General features: G+C 37.0%; 1 protein-coding gene across 1 annotated transcript; it reads right to left on the bottom strand.

Annotated features, from left to right (window-relative positions):
* Positions 1–421: 421 nt before the first annotated feature.
* LOC6651164 (plexin-B) lies at positions 422–10,261 on the bottom strand. The gene is made up of 6 exons (XM_002072535.4): positions 10,161–10,261; positions 9,468–10,093; positions 2,994–7,769; positions 2,350–2,933; positions 1,942–2,124; positions 422–1,878 (listed from the first exon to the last, which is right to left on the bottom strand). The coding sequence occupies exons 2-6, from the start codon at positions 10,000–10,002 to the stop codon at positions 1,771–1,773; spliced, it is 6,186 nt and encodes a 2,061-aa protein (XP_002072571.1). The 5' UTR covers positions 10,003–10,093; positions 10,161–10,261; the 3' UTR covers positions 422–1,770.
* Positions 10,262–18,626: the final 8,365 nt, after the last annotated feature.

Raw genomic sequence — 18,626 nt, 5'->3', positions numbered from 1 at the left:
CCTCGTGCAGTTTTTTGACTATCGTAATAAAATTCGGTAGACTAATTAATCTTATATATTTCTACTAAACTAGGAGTCGTCCCAATGACATCACAGACATAGCTGCCACCCTAGAACATTCATTGGGATATGTGCCTGCAGACTAGAGGACTGCGAGAATTGTTTTCATACCCAAAGTTTAAAAACAATGAAAGTAGCACCGGAATGCCTAATGTATCAGACGAAACGCAACTAAATTTTAACCCCCTCTGCTGTCAACATATACGTAACATTCGCTTCCACGAAAATTCAATACAAAGCTACATTCACTACACAAACTCGGAACACATATGCAGAAGATGGAGGAAGAAGGCGTTGAAGTGATTGAAAAATACGAACGGATAGATCCCAATCAAAAAGTAAGTACAATCGCATTGAGACCTGTCGTTCAAACAATATACTTTTATTAGTGCGCTTATTCACTTTTACTTATATACATAATCAGTATTCAAATATACATACTACAAAATACTAAATATAGCTTAAGATGTGGGTATTGTATGTATACTCGTATATATTTTACTTGTATTTCGCGTTCTTATAAATATGTATAGATATAAGTTTTGGATTCCTAAATGTGAACGATTTTATTTTACAAATGGCATTTGCTTAAATATGGGATTACAGCTAAAATGGACATGGACAAGCCCAAGACTTATACTAATATTCAAGACACGCAATTTTTGCAAATAAGTCTTTTTTATATAAATGTCAAAAAAAAATTCCACACTTGTTATTCAATGATTCGAGAATATATTTATGTTGAGAATCGGAGTACACCGGCATTGGCAGTAGGAGTCTTTTTTCTTTACTACAATAGATTGCCCCGGAGATAACAATCTATTATTTCGGACATATATAATTTTTGAGAACATCTGCCTTACATTATACGGTTTACAGAAAGGTTTCCGAAAATTCGTTTCATAACACAAGTTAAATAAAAGTTAAAGTCAAAATACTTGTAAATCATGCACGTAAGTTATGAAATGGAATTAGAAATCCCTAATATTATATATATCACATGTTCTAAAAATACTATGCTCATCTTTAAGTAGACAGATCATTATTCATAACAGTTATTGAACTAATCGTAAACGGTAACGTTTGGTATTTGTTCATTGCTCAAAATTCGAAATCCGTTTGAACTATAATTATTTGCGTCATAACCGGCACACGTGAATTCGAATCGCTATAATAATGTTATTTTAAGGCAAAAAATCAAGTTCTTCTAGCTTCTTAAATACCAAAACGCTACCCGGAAACAATGGATTCACTTTTTCAAAATACTGTAAACAAAAGTAATTACTTGTGTTGCATTATCTTTCAGAACAGAACACTACATGATTTAAAAATGGGCTTGAGTTCCTGCGATTAACACCAATTGGTGAAAATGTAAATCAGGATAACTGAAAATATTCCAGCTAAAGAACATATTTTTGCAATAAGCCGTCTCTGCTACATCTAAGGTCAGATTAACTTGTTGTCAGTCTGAAGAATTCTAATGTATGCGTACATAGTAACGACATTCAATTGCAACCATTTACAACTCAGCTTATTAAGATTCGTTACAAAATATTCTTACTTTAAGTTAAATTATAAATGCAATTAATATTGACAATATTCTTATAAAATCAGCTTCAAAATAATAAATCCACAAAAATGGATCCAGCCGAATACCATGTGAGAATAGAAATGAGCTTTTAACACTATGCAAAATCTAAAGTGTCACTGTCAGCAGTTAGATGTATCTTCGCCATCAAGAGTGCAGGCAACATTTTCAAGTTTCCGTGAAAGTTGCATTTTTCTGCAGTTTATATCAGACTCAAGAGCGTCCATAATCTGCAAGAGAATGAATATTCATTTCCAATTAAACAATTTTAGAATAATTTGAATTCAAATTACCTGCTCCCTATATTTAGTTACATAAATGTATAGTTCCTTTAAAGCAGATATAGTATGAAACTCATCAGTTTGTTGGACTGACAACTGTTGCATTGCTGTGCTCATCTCCTGGTCGCTTATTTGGGGAAGACGAGCTACGTCGCGGTAAAATTCCTTAACCATCGCTCTATAGTTGGGAATATCCTGTAAAAATAAATTTGGACTCAAATATATTAACTACATATAGAACAAATTTAACTATTCAAATTGGCATACGAAATTTTTTAAATAAAACTGCATGACAATGTTGTAATTAATTTGGGATCTAAGATTACCCCATTATAACAAACGATTATATATACATAAATATATATAGTAAACTAACTAATAACTTGGGTACGTACAAAAGAAACAATGTTATCAAATTACCTTTGCAAAGAGAAGTTTATTGGAAGGTGAATCCTTTCCCAATCTATGCTCGGCTGTGGAACAAGCATCCATAAATGTTTGCGCTATGACGCTCAAACAGGAATCCACAGAATAAGTTTTATTAACGTCAAAAATAAAATCTGGATTCTTAATAAAATTAACCCAGAATCGTAGGGGCAGGCTATTTGATTTCCAGGCGTGTACAATATCAGTATCAGCAATATCATGTCGTTTGGCCGCCTCATCAAGCAAGTCGAAAAGCCATTTCACTGCAGGTGGTAGCTCTTCATTTACCGTTAAAATGATGGCGAAGAAATCGTCGACAAATTTCTGTATAGTACCCTTAGTAGCAAGCAAGCGAGTCAAATACACTTCTGGTATTGTTTTGTTAACTCTCTCGTTGGTGTTGTTAACACAATGCGTTGATTGGGAAGTTCCGGCACCAGACAAGGCTGAATTTTTCATGTTCATATAGTGATCAGGAATGACTGGCTTTACGAGATGATAAATTCGCGGTTGTTGCAATCCAGATTCAACATCGTTGTTCATAATAATGTGGCTTTGGGAGTTGTTAATATAGTAAACTGGAAAAAAAAAAATTTGTTAGTGTTTATGATTCTTTAGACCGTAAATTAATTACTTACAATTGTGATAGTGTGCTGGATGTTGATGCTTATTGTAAGGTATGTTATAGCTATCATTCTGCCTTGCGATAAGAGACATTACGGCCGACTCTTTGACACCATAGTGCGCCAAGGTATTGAGACGTTTCCATCCGTTTATAGTTTTGGTCGTAAGATCCTCATCCTGCAAAGTTAGATGACCACCCCGTCCATGACGCCATTCCAGATCAACCTCGTGCACTAATGGTCTCATCGAAAATGGGGTATTTTTAAAAATAGCGTCGAGAATCTTTAGTTTAACCTGCGATATTGTGTCCCAATCATTCACCCGACATTGCACCTTTTCGTCGAGATCATCCTGCAGAATATGCAAGATCACAACCGAATGGGTGATCTGTTCATGCAGCAAACGTTCCTCAGATAGTGAGTACCGTGCATCATTTGTTATTGCATCCACCAAGCCTTTTTCGACTTGATGTTTGATGGCCTTAAAGAGTAGAAACAGACTAGATCCGGCATATTCCTTCAGATAATCGTACATACAAATGGCCAAATAGTTGGTTAACATTTTCTCCACCACACTTTCAGTTCTTCGCAGCATTAGCTGTGGATGCTTGCTTGCCAGCGATTTGTCGATGAGCCGTAAGAGCAAAGACTTTAATATCTCAGTTGCATACTCCATTTTGTTCATTAGTACAACCATAAGCAACGAGGCTACGTTCACTCGATCACGTATGGAGAAAGATGATCTTTGGGCCTCTAAGGTTTCGATAAATATTAAAAGAAAGTATTTGTTGCCAATAAGCTGTTCGAACTGTATCATAGCAGCGTCGTAGTTCGTTTGCGGACTATTGCCACGCAGTTTTGGGGAGTTCAGTATTGGGTGATCCGAAACACCGGGAAAGAATACCTTCATGATGTAGTTCACATGATCTAAGGAGGGTATGCCGGAGCTCTCAAGGTCAGCAGTTAGATCCGTCATAAGCTCAGTCTGCAACTCGGCAAATGCCTGTTTGCATTCGGAACGTACATTACTCTCTAGTGTTATCATCTGTATTTGAATTCGTTTATATTCCCTTTCGGCTTGCGTTGACTTACGACGGAATATAATCAGCACAATAACCAGCAAAATGACAAGGGCAGCTACGGATATAATAATGCCAAGTAGGGCATGCGAAAAAGCATATGGTTTGTTTAGATCATACTTTAAATAGCCAATGACGAATCGCAAATTGCGGCCCACTTTAACAACAACCAACGGCAAATCGGGCAATTGATCTACTCCATTTTCATCAGTGGATGGAGGCTGCTGCTCAGGTGGTATACAAAGAAGTTGTGTAAGTGCCAGGCTTGTTATATTACACTGGGCTGTACCAATCGTAACATTTACGTCATACTCATCGGCTGCTAAATTTAGGAGCTCGCCCTCAATTACCAATGTATCTCCTTTATACAACTTCACGCCATCATTGGGAAATGGTAAATATTTGGGATCTGCCAGGTACACAATAGAACTACGGATATCGTGAAAATATTTGTTAAGGTCACGTACTAGCTGAACGTTGTCCATCACAAAGCTGAGCTGCAAGTTCAGCTGCGTCTCATGGACCTTCACGAAAGCTGCGACATCCATGTTATTGCCAGTGAAATAACTGGAGGCAGTTCCGCTGGTTGTATATGTGTGAAAAGTGTCAGTATATAGTCCTCGTTTTTGCCTATCAATTTCAGTTAAATCCTTGTCCTCTGTGGTGTCTGCACCGGACCCAGATTGTGACACTCTTATTGTGTTTTTCATAGACTGAAACTTCAGGTTTACTGGAGGCGATGGACATTCCATTTGACTAGAATCGATCACCAAACACGATGTCTTGTTTACACGCTCCTGGTCAAAAAAGACCTCTAGCTCCGGTTTCTGAACGGAATCAAGATACATGCCGTGGACAGTCAAAATTCGGCCACCACTCACAAAACTGCGCAGAGGTTTGATCTGCATTATACGAGGATCTTGCGTATAATTGAATATTGAGCAGGGCTGCGGCGGTGGTATATGATATTGATACTGATATGTGCCGTAATTGCTGCGTAACTGCTGGTGGCCTGCGAAACTGTGTCCCGAAGTTGGATTCTGACATGTGAACGTCCGGTTTGCACCATCAACAACAAGGCGGAGGGAACGTATGGGTTCAGGTTGCGTAGCTTCGGATGTGATGCAGGTAACACGAGACGATGATGCCTGTGTTACATTAATGTGACATTCGTATTCATCGAGGAACGCACGAATACTGGATCCAATATTCAGGTATTTACCCATCAGAGATACCTGTGTACCACCGGATTTAGGTCCAACCGTGGGATATAGGCCAGTAAGCTGTACATCCTTGAAATGGAATTGCACACTCGACTCGGTGTAACCAGCCTCATTGGCCACTTTGATCGGCGCGGACATCTCGTACGGAGCGGCGCCTGTGCGGCATTCTATTTTCACAGATATTTGATAATTCACCAATTCACAAGGCACTGAGCCAATTGATATTTTACCACGAACGTCTTCCTCGCGTATGCCAAGATTGCTGCCCTCAATTGTAACAAGTGTGCCGCCTTCGATGGGCCCAGACAAAGGTTTAATAATATCTATTCGCGGCCTTGGGCATTCGCCTTGATGTGCCAGAGGTGGTCCCACTCCCACTTGCATGTTGTCACCACCTAATACGCATGTCTCGTTGTAAACACATGAGTTGCCGCACCAGGCACATTGATACTTTGGTTCACGTGTAACGCATAGACTGCAATCGGCATGCTCCCGATGCGAACCTAAGACATCGCATTTGTAGAGTGTGACCATGGCCGTATCCACATAATGTTGACGATTCCAAGTAATGTCCACCTTGGCCTCGTACTCGTGTGTGTTGGTTTCATAAAAGTAAGGCGTTTTCTCGCAAACAACCACCTTGTTGAACTCTATGTGAGCCGGTAACAGCATCTGTGCCGCTTCTATGTGAACTGTGCAGAGAAAGCCAGCATGAGCACTTTTTGGTTTTGGTAAATTCTCAATCTCCAAGCGTATTTCCTTTGGGACTCTCACAGGCAGAAGTATGGCTTCCCGGCTTCGCTTTAAATGGGGACACTGACTGACAGTACTGATTGCATTTTCCATGTTGCGACACTGCTCCAATTTATGCACACACTTGTTGTCAAAAATGCACCAGTTGCAGCCCCAAGAGCTGCTTACACATGCCTGGCAATTAACGTGGTGTGAACAGTCAAAAAAAGCAAACGACCGAGACACAAAATCCTTGTTGGTCTCCGAGCTGCGAACAGAGAGGGGTACTAGGACGTGGTCGGTGTTGCTTGGAATCTGTGGTCTCTGGTCTAAAGGCGGTGTTGCACATATCAAGCCATGTTCAAGAATTTCTGCATCGATTGGAGTCGAATTTCCAAAGACACACCGGTACTTTGCATTGAACGGCTCCGGTAGAGTTCTGATTATGAGCTGCAACTGCGTAAGCTCACTAATGGGTATCTTGTCTGGTATTATCGACTCAAAATCAATACATTGTTGTCCGCTTCCAAGAGAGAGCCAACGAGACGCGGAAGTGTCCCGTTGACAGGCCGATCGCACCGTACATCGTTTTTCTAGGGAGCACCACCCACAAAAAGGGTCTCTCGACTCCAAACATGCCGAACAATTAGTGTACGCAGAACAGTGCTCTATTCGTAATTTCGTTATCTTACGCAGCGACAATACATAAAGAAAGTCTTTTTTGGGTGACATCATTGTGTTAGGCAATATTCTGTTACCGGGATCCACAACAATTTCCTCATACTCGCCAGGTCTTTGGCCGGACAGTAGGACTTTCTTGATAGTTCCCTTTTCAGTGCCAAGAAATGCCAAAGAGTGCTGATTATCAGTTGTTGTTGTTGCAGTTACTGATGTGATGGACACATTGGGAAAATAGAACAAAGCATGCGCAGATATTGGCGCCACGCCACTCAATTTCAATCCTACGGAACAGAAGTTATAAATATTTCCAAGAGACCCAACGATGGGACACCTCCCATCGTTAATTGTACCAGATATATAACCGAGGTTTCGATCTTTAATCGTGCCGTTAAAGCACATATGAATGTTCTCAATAAACACATCATCAATGTCCTTCAGACTGTAAATACACATGGCCGAACTATTTTCAGGCTGGTCGCTAATTTCTTTTGAAGGCGAGAATATTGTTACTAGCACATGATCGTCACGCTTAATCCCCATTTGCTGAGCTAACTTTTGGCTGGCGTGGGTTATCTTTGCATCGCGAAGAATATTATAGTCCACATTATCGTCCGTTGCTGTGCACTGAATAGTGATTTCGGTGTAACTATCATAGTTCGAGTCGGTAATGCAGATACGAGCCAATCTAGTTACGTAGCCATTCTCTTCGGCTAAATGCGATTTCTTCTGTACAAGTACAAAGTACGCGTATTCCGACGAATTAAATCCGTACACATAATCAACGAGAAAATGATCACGATACTTCACATCGATGTTAATAATTGACTGTTGTATTGAGAACTCAGCGTAGTTCAAATCGTCAAGTCTACGTGACGAAATGGCAGGTACGTCGTGACGATAATCGCCAACATTTGTAAATGTTGTACCTACATAGAGTATATCCTCCTCCTTCCACGAATAACGCGCCGGACCTACAAATGCATATGTAGATGCGTATTCATCATTGGCAGCTAATGGCACTGCAATGAATTGTGGCGTCGACGGGAATCGGGGTAGACTATATATTTCACAGGCACCTATAAATAAAATTTAAAAGAATAGACAATGTATATACATACATGGGCGTTTTATACAAAACTCAAGAGTTACTTAACATTGCACCTGCCTCCACCAGAAATACGGTCTAATAATTTAAACTGTAAAAGAAATTATAACCAGAGGGCCGGGGCTAACTTTGACCGTGTCAAAGTTTGTATACCATTGCAAGTTTATTGTTATTTTTATACCCTTGCAGAGGGTATTAGAAAATTGGTCAGATGTTTGTAACGCACAGAAGGAGACGTTTCCGACCCCATAAAGTATATATATTCTTGATCAGCATGAGAAGCTGAGTTAATATAGATATGTCCGTCTGTGCGAATCATTTTACTCAGCCGTCTTAAGAGCTATCGGGCTGAAATTTTTTTACGGAGTTTTTTATTACCCGGGAAAAATAAAGTATGAAAACCATCAGGATCGGACCACTATATCATATAGCTCACGAAGAACTAGAAGAAACATTTTCATAAAATTCGGAGTATGCTATGAAATTTACATATGTGATTGTAAAATAATAGTAAAATAGAGAGTAAAATTGTTTTGTTTGTATATTGATGAATTGAGTTGCAGAAAACAAATTTTGAACATGTAAAATTATTATTACCAAGGACTGCAAGGGTATATAAACTTCGGCATAGCCGATGTTAGCTTCTTTGATATTTTTATATTTAAAAAGTCTAATGCCTAATTGTAGGCACAACGAAGTTATTGATCAAAGTCACTGTATACCACTGTTTAGTTCATATGGGAGCTATAAGATAAAGTCACTGTATACCACTGTTTAGGGATGGGAGCTATATGATATAATCACCCGATCTTGATCAAATTTGAAGCAATCGCGTCAAAAGTAACGAAGTTATTCATAAATGTCACTGTTTTGAGCGATCATTCCTATGGAACTATATGATATAGTCACCCGATCAAATTTAGCACAGTCATTAATATGTGTTAAACTGAGAAATATAAAATTTTATGACAATTGCGCAAAAAGTGACGAAGTTATTTACAAAAGTCACCCAGAAAATAACGAAGTAATGGGGTAAGGTACTGTTCGTGATTTGCCGTTTTTATGGGAGCTATATGATATAGTGGTCCGATCCGGCTGAGTCCGAGATATAGAGACTGTGCAATATATGCAAGCGTACATGCGAAATTGTGTTGCTTCTACGGTCTAGGAGACAGGACTTTGTCAGCTCTTCTCTTCGTGGTGATCAAGAATACATATGTATACTTGTTATGGTCGGAGGTTACACACTTCTGACCAAAATTTATAAAGGGTATAGCAATATTGCAAGGGTATAAAAATGGGATTTCACAAAAAAAAAAAATAAAAATAATCTGCAATAGTGGAAATACCTGAATCGAACAACTAAACAATGATGTTTAAACTTTAACAGCTTCGTTCAGTATTAAGTAATTAATAATTCAAACTGATCTCCAAACATTTTAAGAAATTGACTTAGTGGCACCCTCTTAATTCATACTGAACTATTAAACATTCTTGTTATTATTACACAAAATATATTATTTTTAAAGACTCACGATATTTGTAATATTCCACGCATCTATTCTAATTGGTAATAAAAACTATCACTTAAATAACAAACTAGCAATCACTGTATATGCCCGAATTCGCCCTTATAGCCTAATCGAAGACACTGGATTGTTGGACTTACCTTGTCGAATACTACCACATGATATGAGTATGCCATCGTTGTGGGCATAACTCACCACCAATATCTTGTTATAGTTATTGATCAATGTGGTCTCCACGTCCTCAGGACAGCCCCCTGCATGACATTGTGGAGCATCGTGTTTGGGTCCTGTCACCGCCTCTGAGAGGACTCTTAGGTTTTCGTTCAGCTTTAAAATTTTGTTTGTAGCCCCGGCGTACAGCACATTGTGCATGGCGTCGAAGCTCAAGTGCGTGAAATAGTTTTTCGTCTGGCCATCCCTCCCCACAGTTGAACCGTGCGCAGAGTTCGATGCTGAACGATTGGCGTAGTTCGCTGCGGTCGAAGTGGTGCTGCTATCTGTTCCAATAGCTACACCTCCCACCATAGCAGGTAAACTAAACTGTGCAACTATGTCATTAGAAGCAAACTGATGCGCCGGATGCGGGGCCTCAAATTCATTTACTGCTCCAGTTTTCCCACCAAGCAATAGCAAACCGAGAATGTGGATTACCACCAAATAGAATATGTCGACCATTTCGTACGTGGATACGATTTCTTAAATTCGCTGGTGTTCACTTGTTTCTCTTTCCCAGCAGTTGCATGACGTTGGCGTGGACTAGGCCTGCCTGCAAACAAAAATATGTATTTCGATAAATAGAAGTGAAAACACATTCTTGCGACTATAATCCATACGTGTTATTATTTCTATCGCCTTAGTCTTACGAATTAAGACATGGTTTTAAGCCCAAAACTTTTCAATTCTTTTGTTTTTTTTTTTTTTTTGGGTTTGATTCCCCTTTTTTTTACTTGTTTTTCCTAGTATGTATTTGGTATTTTTTTTAGTATTTATTTATGTATGCCATAACCAAACTGTGTGACCGACTATTCAAAATATGGTAAATATTTACTTAAACTACTCGAGATTTCAGTGCTGGAAAATGAAAAAGGGCTAAAAAATCCGCTAGATCGCGGATATATTTTGATTTACCGAATATTCTTTGATTTATTTTATTTTCAGTAATTTAATTCGAGCGATTTCCTGGCATATGTTGGCTTTAAGTTGTGCGAGAGTATCAGGTTTATTGGCATAAAAGGAAAGGAAACGAAAAAAAAAATGAAATTAACCCATTTGAAAAGATTGGCCGCAATAAATCCCTTGTTAGACGAGCAGTTCAGTGCAACATCTTGCTGGGAGCAGTAATTGTCCATAACCTTTTTCAGCTAGCTTAATACAACTTATATGTACATATGTACACTGTGCGATTTCTACATGCAAGTCAGAGGGCCGGCTAACTTCGACCGCGCCGAAATGTGTATCCCTAGCAAGTTTATTTTGTTAATCTAAGGAAAGATTATATCCGTCAAAGTGGATATCATTTTATCTACATATAAAGCCCTACAATCTTACCATAGGAAATAGCGCAATTATTGATGGAATCACTGTTTACTACCGAATCTTCCTATGCGAGCTACATATATGATATAGTCATCGGTTTATAGGTATAATAAACTAAACAAAATTTTCCACGTGGTACATATGTAGTATATACATACCATATGTATGTACATATACATTGACAATACATTGCGTCATATTTCTTACTATAACAAATGACATACATATGTACATATGTATGTATGTACATGAATATGTAAAAAGAAAATTGGCCAACATGTAAATTATCGTGACTTTGGAAATTTAGAACACAACCTCTGTGATCAAAACGCTGTATGTACATACATATGTATATGTAATTGACAATGTTGCTAAATTGTAATCTAATATTGTTAATTACAGTCTTAATTTTAGATTCACATTTTTTGGCACAACCTACAATTTGAATTCTAAAGGTCAGAAATTCTGCAAGATTTGTTTCATTTTCGCAATCTAATCACCGCATTTTGCTGAAAACTATAAATTTTTTGGATTCAAAAAATTTTGTATCATGCATCTAACAAATCGTTTAATAGTATTTTTATTTTATTTTAATCAAGATATTCTAAAAACTGTTAAAAAATAAACAAAATGAAGTAAATAAGTCGTTTGCGGACTTGGACTCACATGCACCAAATGAAAAAATATTTCAAATTTCGAAAACCAAATGTATGTCTACTAAATTGTTTTTACATATGTACCTAAAATATGTATGTATACGAATATTTTGCATGTTTTTAGTAACTTTCGGCAAAACCGAATTCATTTTCGGAATCAGCATTAGCGAATTGGTCAGTAGAACCTTTCAAATTAAAGTTTTCAAAAATCATGTCATGTAATTATAGAGCTTTGTTGGAGCATTGCCCCTAATTTTAGCTACATACTTTATACTTTATTTTCCCATATATTTTGATTAACAAAAACCCTATAACGACTCTATAAAGTGTATATATTCTTGATCAGCACGAAAAGCTGAGTCGATATAGCCATGTCGGCCTGTCCGTCCGACCATCGGTGCGTATCCATTTTACTCAGCCATCTTAAGAGCTATAGTGATGAAACTTGACATTTGAGCTACTTATAACCCGGGTAAGATTATTGTCTAGACGTACAAGTGGCCCATACGACACCAGGACATCAGCCTGTTTCGCGCGAGCCCAAGCAGAGAGCTGTCCAAATCCCGCCCGACCGTATATCGGACGGCACGATCGCGTGGACAAATACAAATAAAACGAACAAACAATTAAATGAAGACTTAAAGAGGACCTTTTGTGTACGCTTAGAAAGATATTGAAGAATCAATCAAGCAAAAGACTGGGGATGCCAAGTGCGTTGACTTCTTTGAAATTTTTTATTTAAATACAATATTCTATTTAGGTAAATACATACATATGTAGGTAAACATCTTTAACTTTTAACATTACGCCATTGCTTATTAAATTAACCCAATTGCACTGAAATATAACAAATAGTATTAACACATTATTATATACTTAAATTTCTGCCAATTGTCCGTAAAAATAAAATTTTTTTATCAACAACCTATTCTATTTAAATATGGCGCAAATTTTTTACTAGAAAGTTTGGTATCTGGCAACGTAATTTGGTGTGCTTTCCAACATTGTCATAAAATTTGGCCACACTATTTTAGCTGAAAACAGATAGATTCAGCTATCTTTAGCTTTAATCCCGCTAAGAAAAATTCCTTTTGTTAGTTACACAAAAACTAAACTAAATAATTACCCAAAATATATTGCACTTTTTTAGTATTTAATTTTTGACCTAACTATCGATATTTTAGATTATAGCAAATAGACGATAACTCTTGATATATTTATTTATAGTTATTTAAAGGACTCTTGTTGATGTTGCCGCCAATTAAGTCAACAAGTTGTTAAATTTAATCTGTTCAGATTGTAAGATGTCATTTATTTATGTTCTGTTCGATTAATTTTAGCTATCTACACAAATACCGCGGTTAGTATTTAAGTCTCGATTGTTAGTACTTAAGTATCGATTGTTAGTATTAGGTCGCCTATGGAAAATATCGGTATCGGTCTGGTGCCGCACTGAAAGTTTTCTCCCTCTTCTTCTGCTCCCAATTAATATCTTGCCATCGCTAATTATACTTACCTTAGAAAATAAATACCCTTTTATAAGATTAACATCCAGAAATGGAAAAACGAACATTAAGAACTAAGAACTTAAGAACTAAGTCTCAAAATGCAACTTTGATTTACTGGCTAGAGCTGGAAAAAACATCGATGGTACTATCGATGCATCGATGGTTTTGTATTTTTATAAAACATCGTTGTTTGGCCAGCACTATCGATGTTTTCTTTCTTTTTCAATTCTTCGACGGAAAAGCATATAAATAAGAGTTTTCTGTTTTGTATTTTGCAATTTAATTTGGAAAGTAGATTTTACTTCTTTTCAGTTAATATTATCTTATTTACAAAAGTTTTAAAAAAATGGCCAACAAATTTCTATGTGTGCCTGCATCGTCCTGCGAGTCGGAACAACTATCTAGCACGGCAGACCAAATAATATCGGATAGACGTTGCTCTTTGAAATCTTGTGTCGTAAAGAAACTTTTGTTTTTAAACAAAAATCTCAAAAATGATCCCTTACCCTTGTTTTTTTTTTTTTTTTTTTTTTTGAATGGTAATAATTTAAAACAAAAGTAAATCTTTAAAAGAACGTATTTCTTTTAATTTTAGTTAGTTATAAAAAAAGTTACCAAATGAATGAATTGTTATTTACTAAATTTTAGCTTATAATTAAAATATAACCCCAAATCTTAATAAGTCACTTCGTTTTTATTTAGTATCGCTTTAACTATTGTTGCTATATCTTTCTATTCCATTGAGATCCGCGAAATAAATGAATGATTTTAAAAATACCGCGCAAACATCGAAACATCGATGTTTCATCGATGTTTGACGTTGAAAACATCGAAAACATCGATGGTCCCAAACATCGATGTTTTTCCAGCTCTATTACTGGCTCTAGACCATTTTGTTTTTTTTCTGCTAGATAAAACAAGCAAGCTGGTTGTTTATTTTTCCATACCTAGGTCAGGGGTCAAAGCGAAAAACCTTCATATCTAAAAAACTTAATTTTCGCTAAAGAATTACATAATATAACTAGCTATCCTATTTTGACGAAAATTGACAGATTACGTTATTATGAGCGTTAAATAATTAACTAGATTGTTCTGCATAAAAGCGGCAAGTTTTCTGCCAAAAAGTGCCTTTGAGAGAGTAGCTATTTAATAAGGAATTGGATAAACTATTGTCCATATCCTAGCCGTGTAAAAGTTATCCCGCCTGTTCTCAAAGTGTCACGTTTTACCAATTTTCAAAAGTGCTATTGATGATATCGATACATATCAAATAAAAATTTAATAAATAAAATGTGGTTGACAATAAAGAAATTTTAATCTAATTTAAATGGTATTAAAGAAAGAAAAATTAAACAACAAATCTATATTAAAAGTTCTTTTGGAAGTAGTTACCTCAACATTTGGCACATGGGAAAAGTGGATACATTTTGTGATGCGATGATATCTAATCTAACCCAATCTCTGTCTAAATTATAAAAATTTAATAAGTGATTTATATGCCTTAATATTTGCATGAGTTTCTAAACAGGAGTTTTACCTCTAAAAAGGATATTTAGAGATTTCCCGACCTGCCTGCAGTTTTTCTTAGTTTTGATCCAATCCCTACAGTATGTAGGGAAGTTTCAGCCTTGTAACTTAAGCGGTCGAAGAGGAGTTTGCATTGATTATGAACTCGTCTGGTCGTGCTGATAAAGAATAGATATAGTTTGCACGGTCTTTTACCTTATTTAAGGGTATCAAAAGAAAACTATTCCCCTACAACATCACCAACTTCCGCGAAAATTGCAAAAATGTTTAAAGATTCGAAATACTTTCCAAGACATTCTACTTGCCTTGAATCTATCGCAAGGTCAAGTTGAACAGATATGTAATTTGCCTTTCAGTCTTCTTTTAAAACTCTTGAATCGTTTTCCGATGTTTGTGTCCCGCATGTGACCCAAGGATGTCTTTCGAAAACAATAAAGCTCACACTGATCAGGTTATTGTCGATATGTTTGCTGATTTCTTTTCAAAACAACTTATTCCTCTACGACTTATCAAGCAAATCCTCCTTATCCTTATCACTTGAAATCGTCTTATTGCATATATATATGCACCTGGCCCTGATGGAATATGTAAGCCAATACTTAAGGCTTCTATTTGGAAGGAATTATATATTATTCCTCTTCAAAAATATCAAAGAAGCTAACTTCGGCTATGCCGAAGTTTATATACCCTTGGCAATTATTTTTTTACATTTTGAAATTTGTTTCCCTGAAACTCAATTCATCAATACACAAACAAAACATTATTTCTCTGTTTACTACAAGTTGTTCTTCTTCTTCCATCATTCCCTAAGCAAAGCACGGCACGCATACATATACAGTTCATGTAGCGTTGTGTCTGTGTGTATGCATGTGCTCTGACGTTGTAGGCAGCGCTTGAGCCGATTAATATTGACTGTAACTTGTTTTTTGTATTTATCCGATCAGATTAAAATTTTGGGATCTGAGGTTTTATATCCAATACTTTCATATTGGTAAATTTCATGGGGATACTCCAATTTCTGCAAAAATATTTCCTCTAGAACTATATGATATAGTAATCCGATCCTGATGATTTTCATACTTTATCTTACCCGGGTAATAAAAAGCCCCCAAACAAATTTCATCCCGATATCTTTTAAGATGGCTGAGTAAAACGCATACGCACCGACGCACCACTGTGCGTTACAAACATGTAATTAATTTTATAATACCCTCTGCAAGGGTATAAAAAGGGGAAAATGGGAATAAAATGTCTGCCATACCTAAAGCATTTGAGAAAATAATAATCTCTCAATTTCAGCATCGATCCAAGTGAACTCCCAAATATTTCACCGATTCGCTATGTGGGATGATAGAGCCATTCAGCGATACTGGCGGACACATTCCAGGTCTCAGCGAGAAAGTGACCTGTACTGATTTCTGAGCATTCACCACTATTCTCCACTTTTTAAGCCAAACTTCAATAAGTCTAAGTTCCTCTTCAATTATGTTTGACGCTTCAAGTATGTTACTACTCGTAGCGATGAATGCGGTATCATCAGCATATGTTGCTATTTCAACAGCGTTTGTGGAGGGTAGATCGGAGGTGAAAATGGTGTACAAAACTGGGCCTAAAACGCTCCCTTGGGGGACACCGGCACTAGCAGTGTTTATGCTAGACGATTCCCCACGTTCATGGACATAAAATGATCTGTTTTTCAAATATGATTTAAGAATTAGAAAGTATGGTACAGGGAGCCACTTTTTAATTTTGTAGAGTAGACCTTCATGCCAGACTTTGTCAAATGCTTGCTTAATATCTAAGAATACTCCTGTGCAGCACATTTTGCATTCTGATGCGTTTGTAATTGCGTTCGTAATGCGGTGGCATTGCTCGATCGTGCCGTGACCCCTTCTAAACCCGAACTGATATTCAGGTATGATGTTTAGTTCGTCCAGTACAGGTAACATTCTTCTTAAGAGTATACGTTTAAATACTTTAGAGAATGTCACCAGCAAGCTTATGGGACGGTATGACGATGTGCATTCTTCCATATTATTGGGCTTAAGGATCATAATGACTTCAGCACATTTCCACTGAGTTGGAAAGTATTCTAGTCTAAGCATAGCATTATAGATGTACGTCAGCAATCGGATGCATTTCGGCGGAAGATTTTTTATTATACCTCCACATATTTTGTCATATCCGGGGGATTTTTTCTTATTTGTCATTTTTTTTTTCCTCTACGACTTTTGTAAATGTCGTTTGCCTTATCAGCAGGCTCATCTGACATAGAGAATCTAGAAATCCGTGTACCTCATTTACTGTTTCAGGATCATTTTCTAGGTTTGGCTTAAAAACTGAACATAGGTGGTTAGCAAAGGCCTCAGCCTTCTCTACATTTCCTCTGCAGCGTTGTCCGGTGTTGTCGACAATTGTGGTAGCTCTTCTGGTGGGCCTATTTAAATTTCTACTTGCTTTCCAGAGGCTATATTGTAGGTCACTTGAAAGTCTGCTGTCGAGTCGTTTTTAATTTCCCATATTTTGTTGTTTAAATTCTTAGCAGCCTTGTTGAATTTTCTCTTGTCTACTGGGCTTCTTGTTGTTTGCCATATTTTCCGAAGTTTTCTTTTTTCAGCTATTTGAGATCTTAGTTCTAGTGGTATAAATGTTTGTCTTCTTTGGTTTTCGTTAGGTGATGTTGTGAACATGTAACCAGCAGTATGAATTGAGTTAGTAAGTGTCTCAATAGCTAAATCTACTTCGCTCCCAGTCTTCAGCGAAATGTCTAGACTTGTTCTGTCTTCAAGCCATTTTTTAAACGCACTTATGTTTGTTTTTGGGCTTTTCCTTAAAACAAACTGTAGAACCATATGAAACAATAATTGGTGAGTGATCGGAGCTCAGATCGAAATTCTCCTCTATTTGAAAGTGATTTTGTTGTAGTCCAGCGTAAACAATGAAATCTAGTAGATCTGGAATTCTTCTAGTATCAGTTGGCCAGTACGTAGGCTTTCCGGTAGACAAGGTTGTGTAATTGGAATTACTTGGAAGCAGCATATCAAGGCAAAGCAAAAACAGCTAAAAGAAAAGACCAGGAAAATGTACTGGTTACTAGGACCTCGATCTCAGTTAAGCCTTGAAAACAAAATACGGCTATACAAGCCTGTTCTTAAGCCAGTATGGACTTACGCGCTGCAGCTATGGGGTACAGCCAGCAAATCAAACATAGAAATACTGCAGAGATATCAGTCCATGACTCTCAGATCAATAACAGGCGCTTGTCGATATATGACCAACGCAGATATCCATAAAGATCTCCAAATACCCACCGTCATAGACGAGATAAAATCTCATACAAGTATCAATAGACTATATGACCTTGAAAACGCTTTAGCATTAAGTCTATTAGATAATTCTGTCACCACAAGACGTCTAAAAAGAACTAATGTCTTGGACCTGCCATATAGAGAAACAAATAGGTAGTTAATAATATGTAAATATGTAAATATATGGATTGAGTTCACTGGAGCTTAAACCATTCGGCTATTATTTAGTCAATTTTTTTATTGCCTAGTCTAAGGCAGATTGCAAATAAAATATTAAAAATAAAAAAAAAATTAAAAAATTGCAGCATTGTAGCTCTATTATTTCGTCGTCTCAACATGGCATTAAGAAACGTAGATCGACAACTACTAACCTATTAGAATTTACTTCTCACTCGATCAAAGGATTCAAGACTGAATGACGTCATTTATACTGACTTCAGCAAGACTTTTGACTCTGATAATTATACTCTGCTTTTGCTTGATTGGATTCTATAATATCTTTCAAGTCTTAATTTTCTAAAACCATCCAAGTGACCTCTGGAGTACCTCAGGGTAGTAATTTAGGTCCATTGCAATTCACTCTTCTTATAACTGATCTTCCATTGGTAGTGACACATTCTCGAGTGCATATACGCTCATGATGTTAAAGCTTTAACTCAGTTATAAAGACATCTCTTCTTCTTGCCTGCTCCAATCTGATCTTGATTAGCTCGTAATTAGGTGTAGTTAAGTTCGAATTGTACGTACTTCCATTGTACGCTTCA

Source organism: Drosophila willistoni, chromosome 3R (assembly GCF_018902025.1).
Source record: "Drosophila willistoni isolate 14030-0811.24 chromosome 3R, UCI_dwil_1.1, whole genome shotgun sequence".
Classification (NCBI taxonomy): domain Eukaryota; kingdom Metazoa; phylum Arthropoda; class Insecta; order Diptera; family Drosophilidae; genus Drosophila; species Drosophila willistoni.
This window is presented reverse-complemented; position numbering and strand designations above follow the sequence as displayed.

Bases quoted from the DNA above. Each gene is read 5' to 3' on its own strand.
- LOC6651164 (XM_002072535.4), bottom strand. From the start codon at position 10,002: ATGGTCGACATATTCTATTTGGTGGTAATCCACATTCTCGGTTTGCTA. The intron at 7,770-9,467 runs GTAAGTCCAACA...TTTTATTTATAG, and splicing joins ATGTGGTAGTATTCGACAAG to GTGCCTGTGAAATATATAGT. The intron at 1,879-1,941 runs GTAATTTGAATT...ATTCTCTTGCAG, and splicing joins TAACTAAATATAGGGAGCAG to ATTATGGACGCTCTTGAGTC.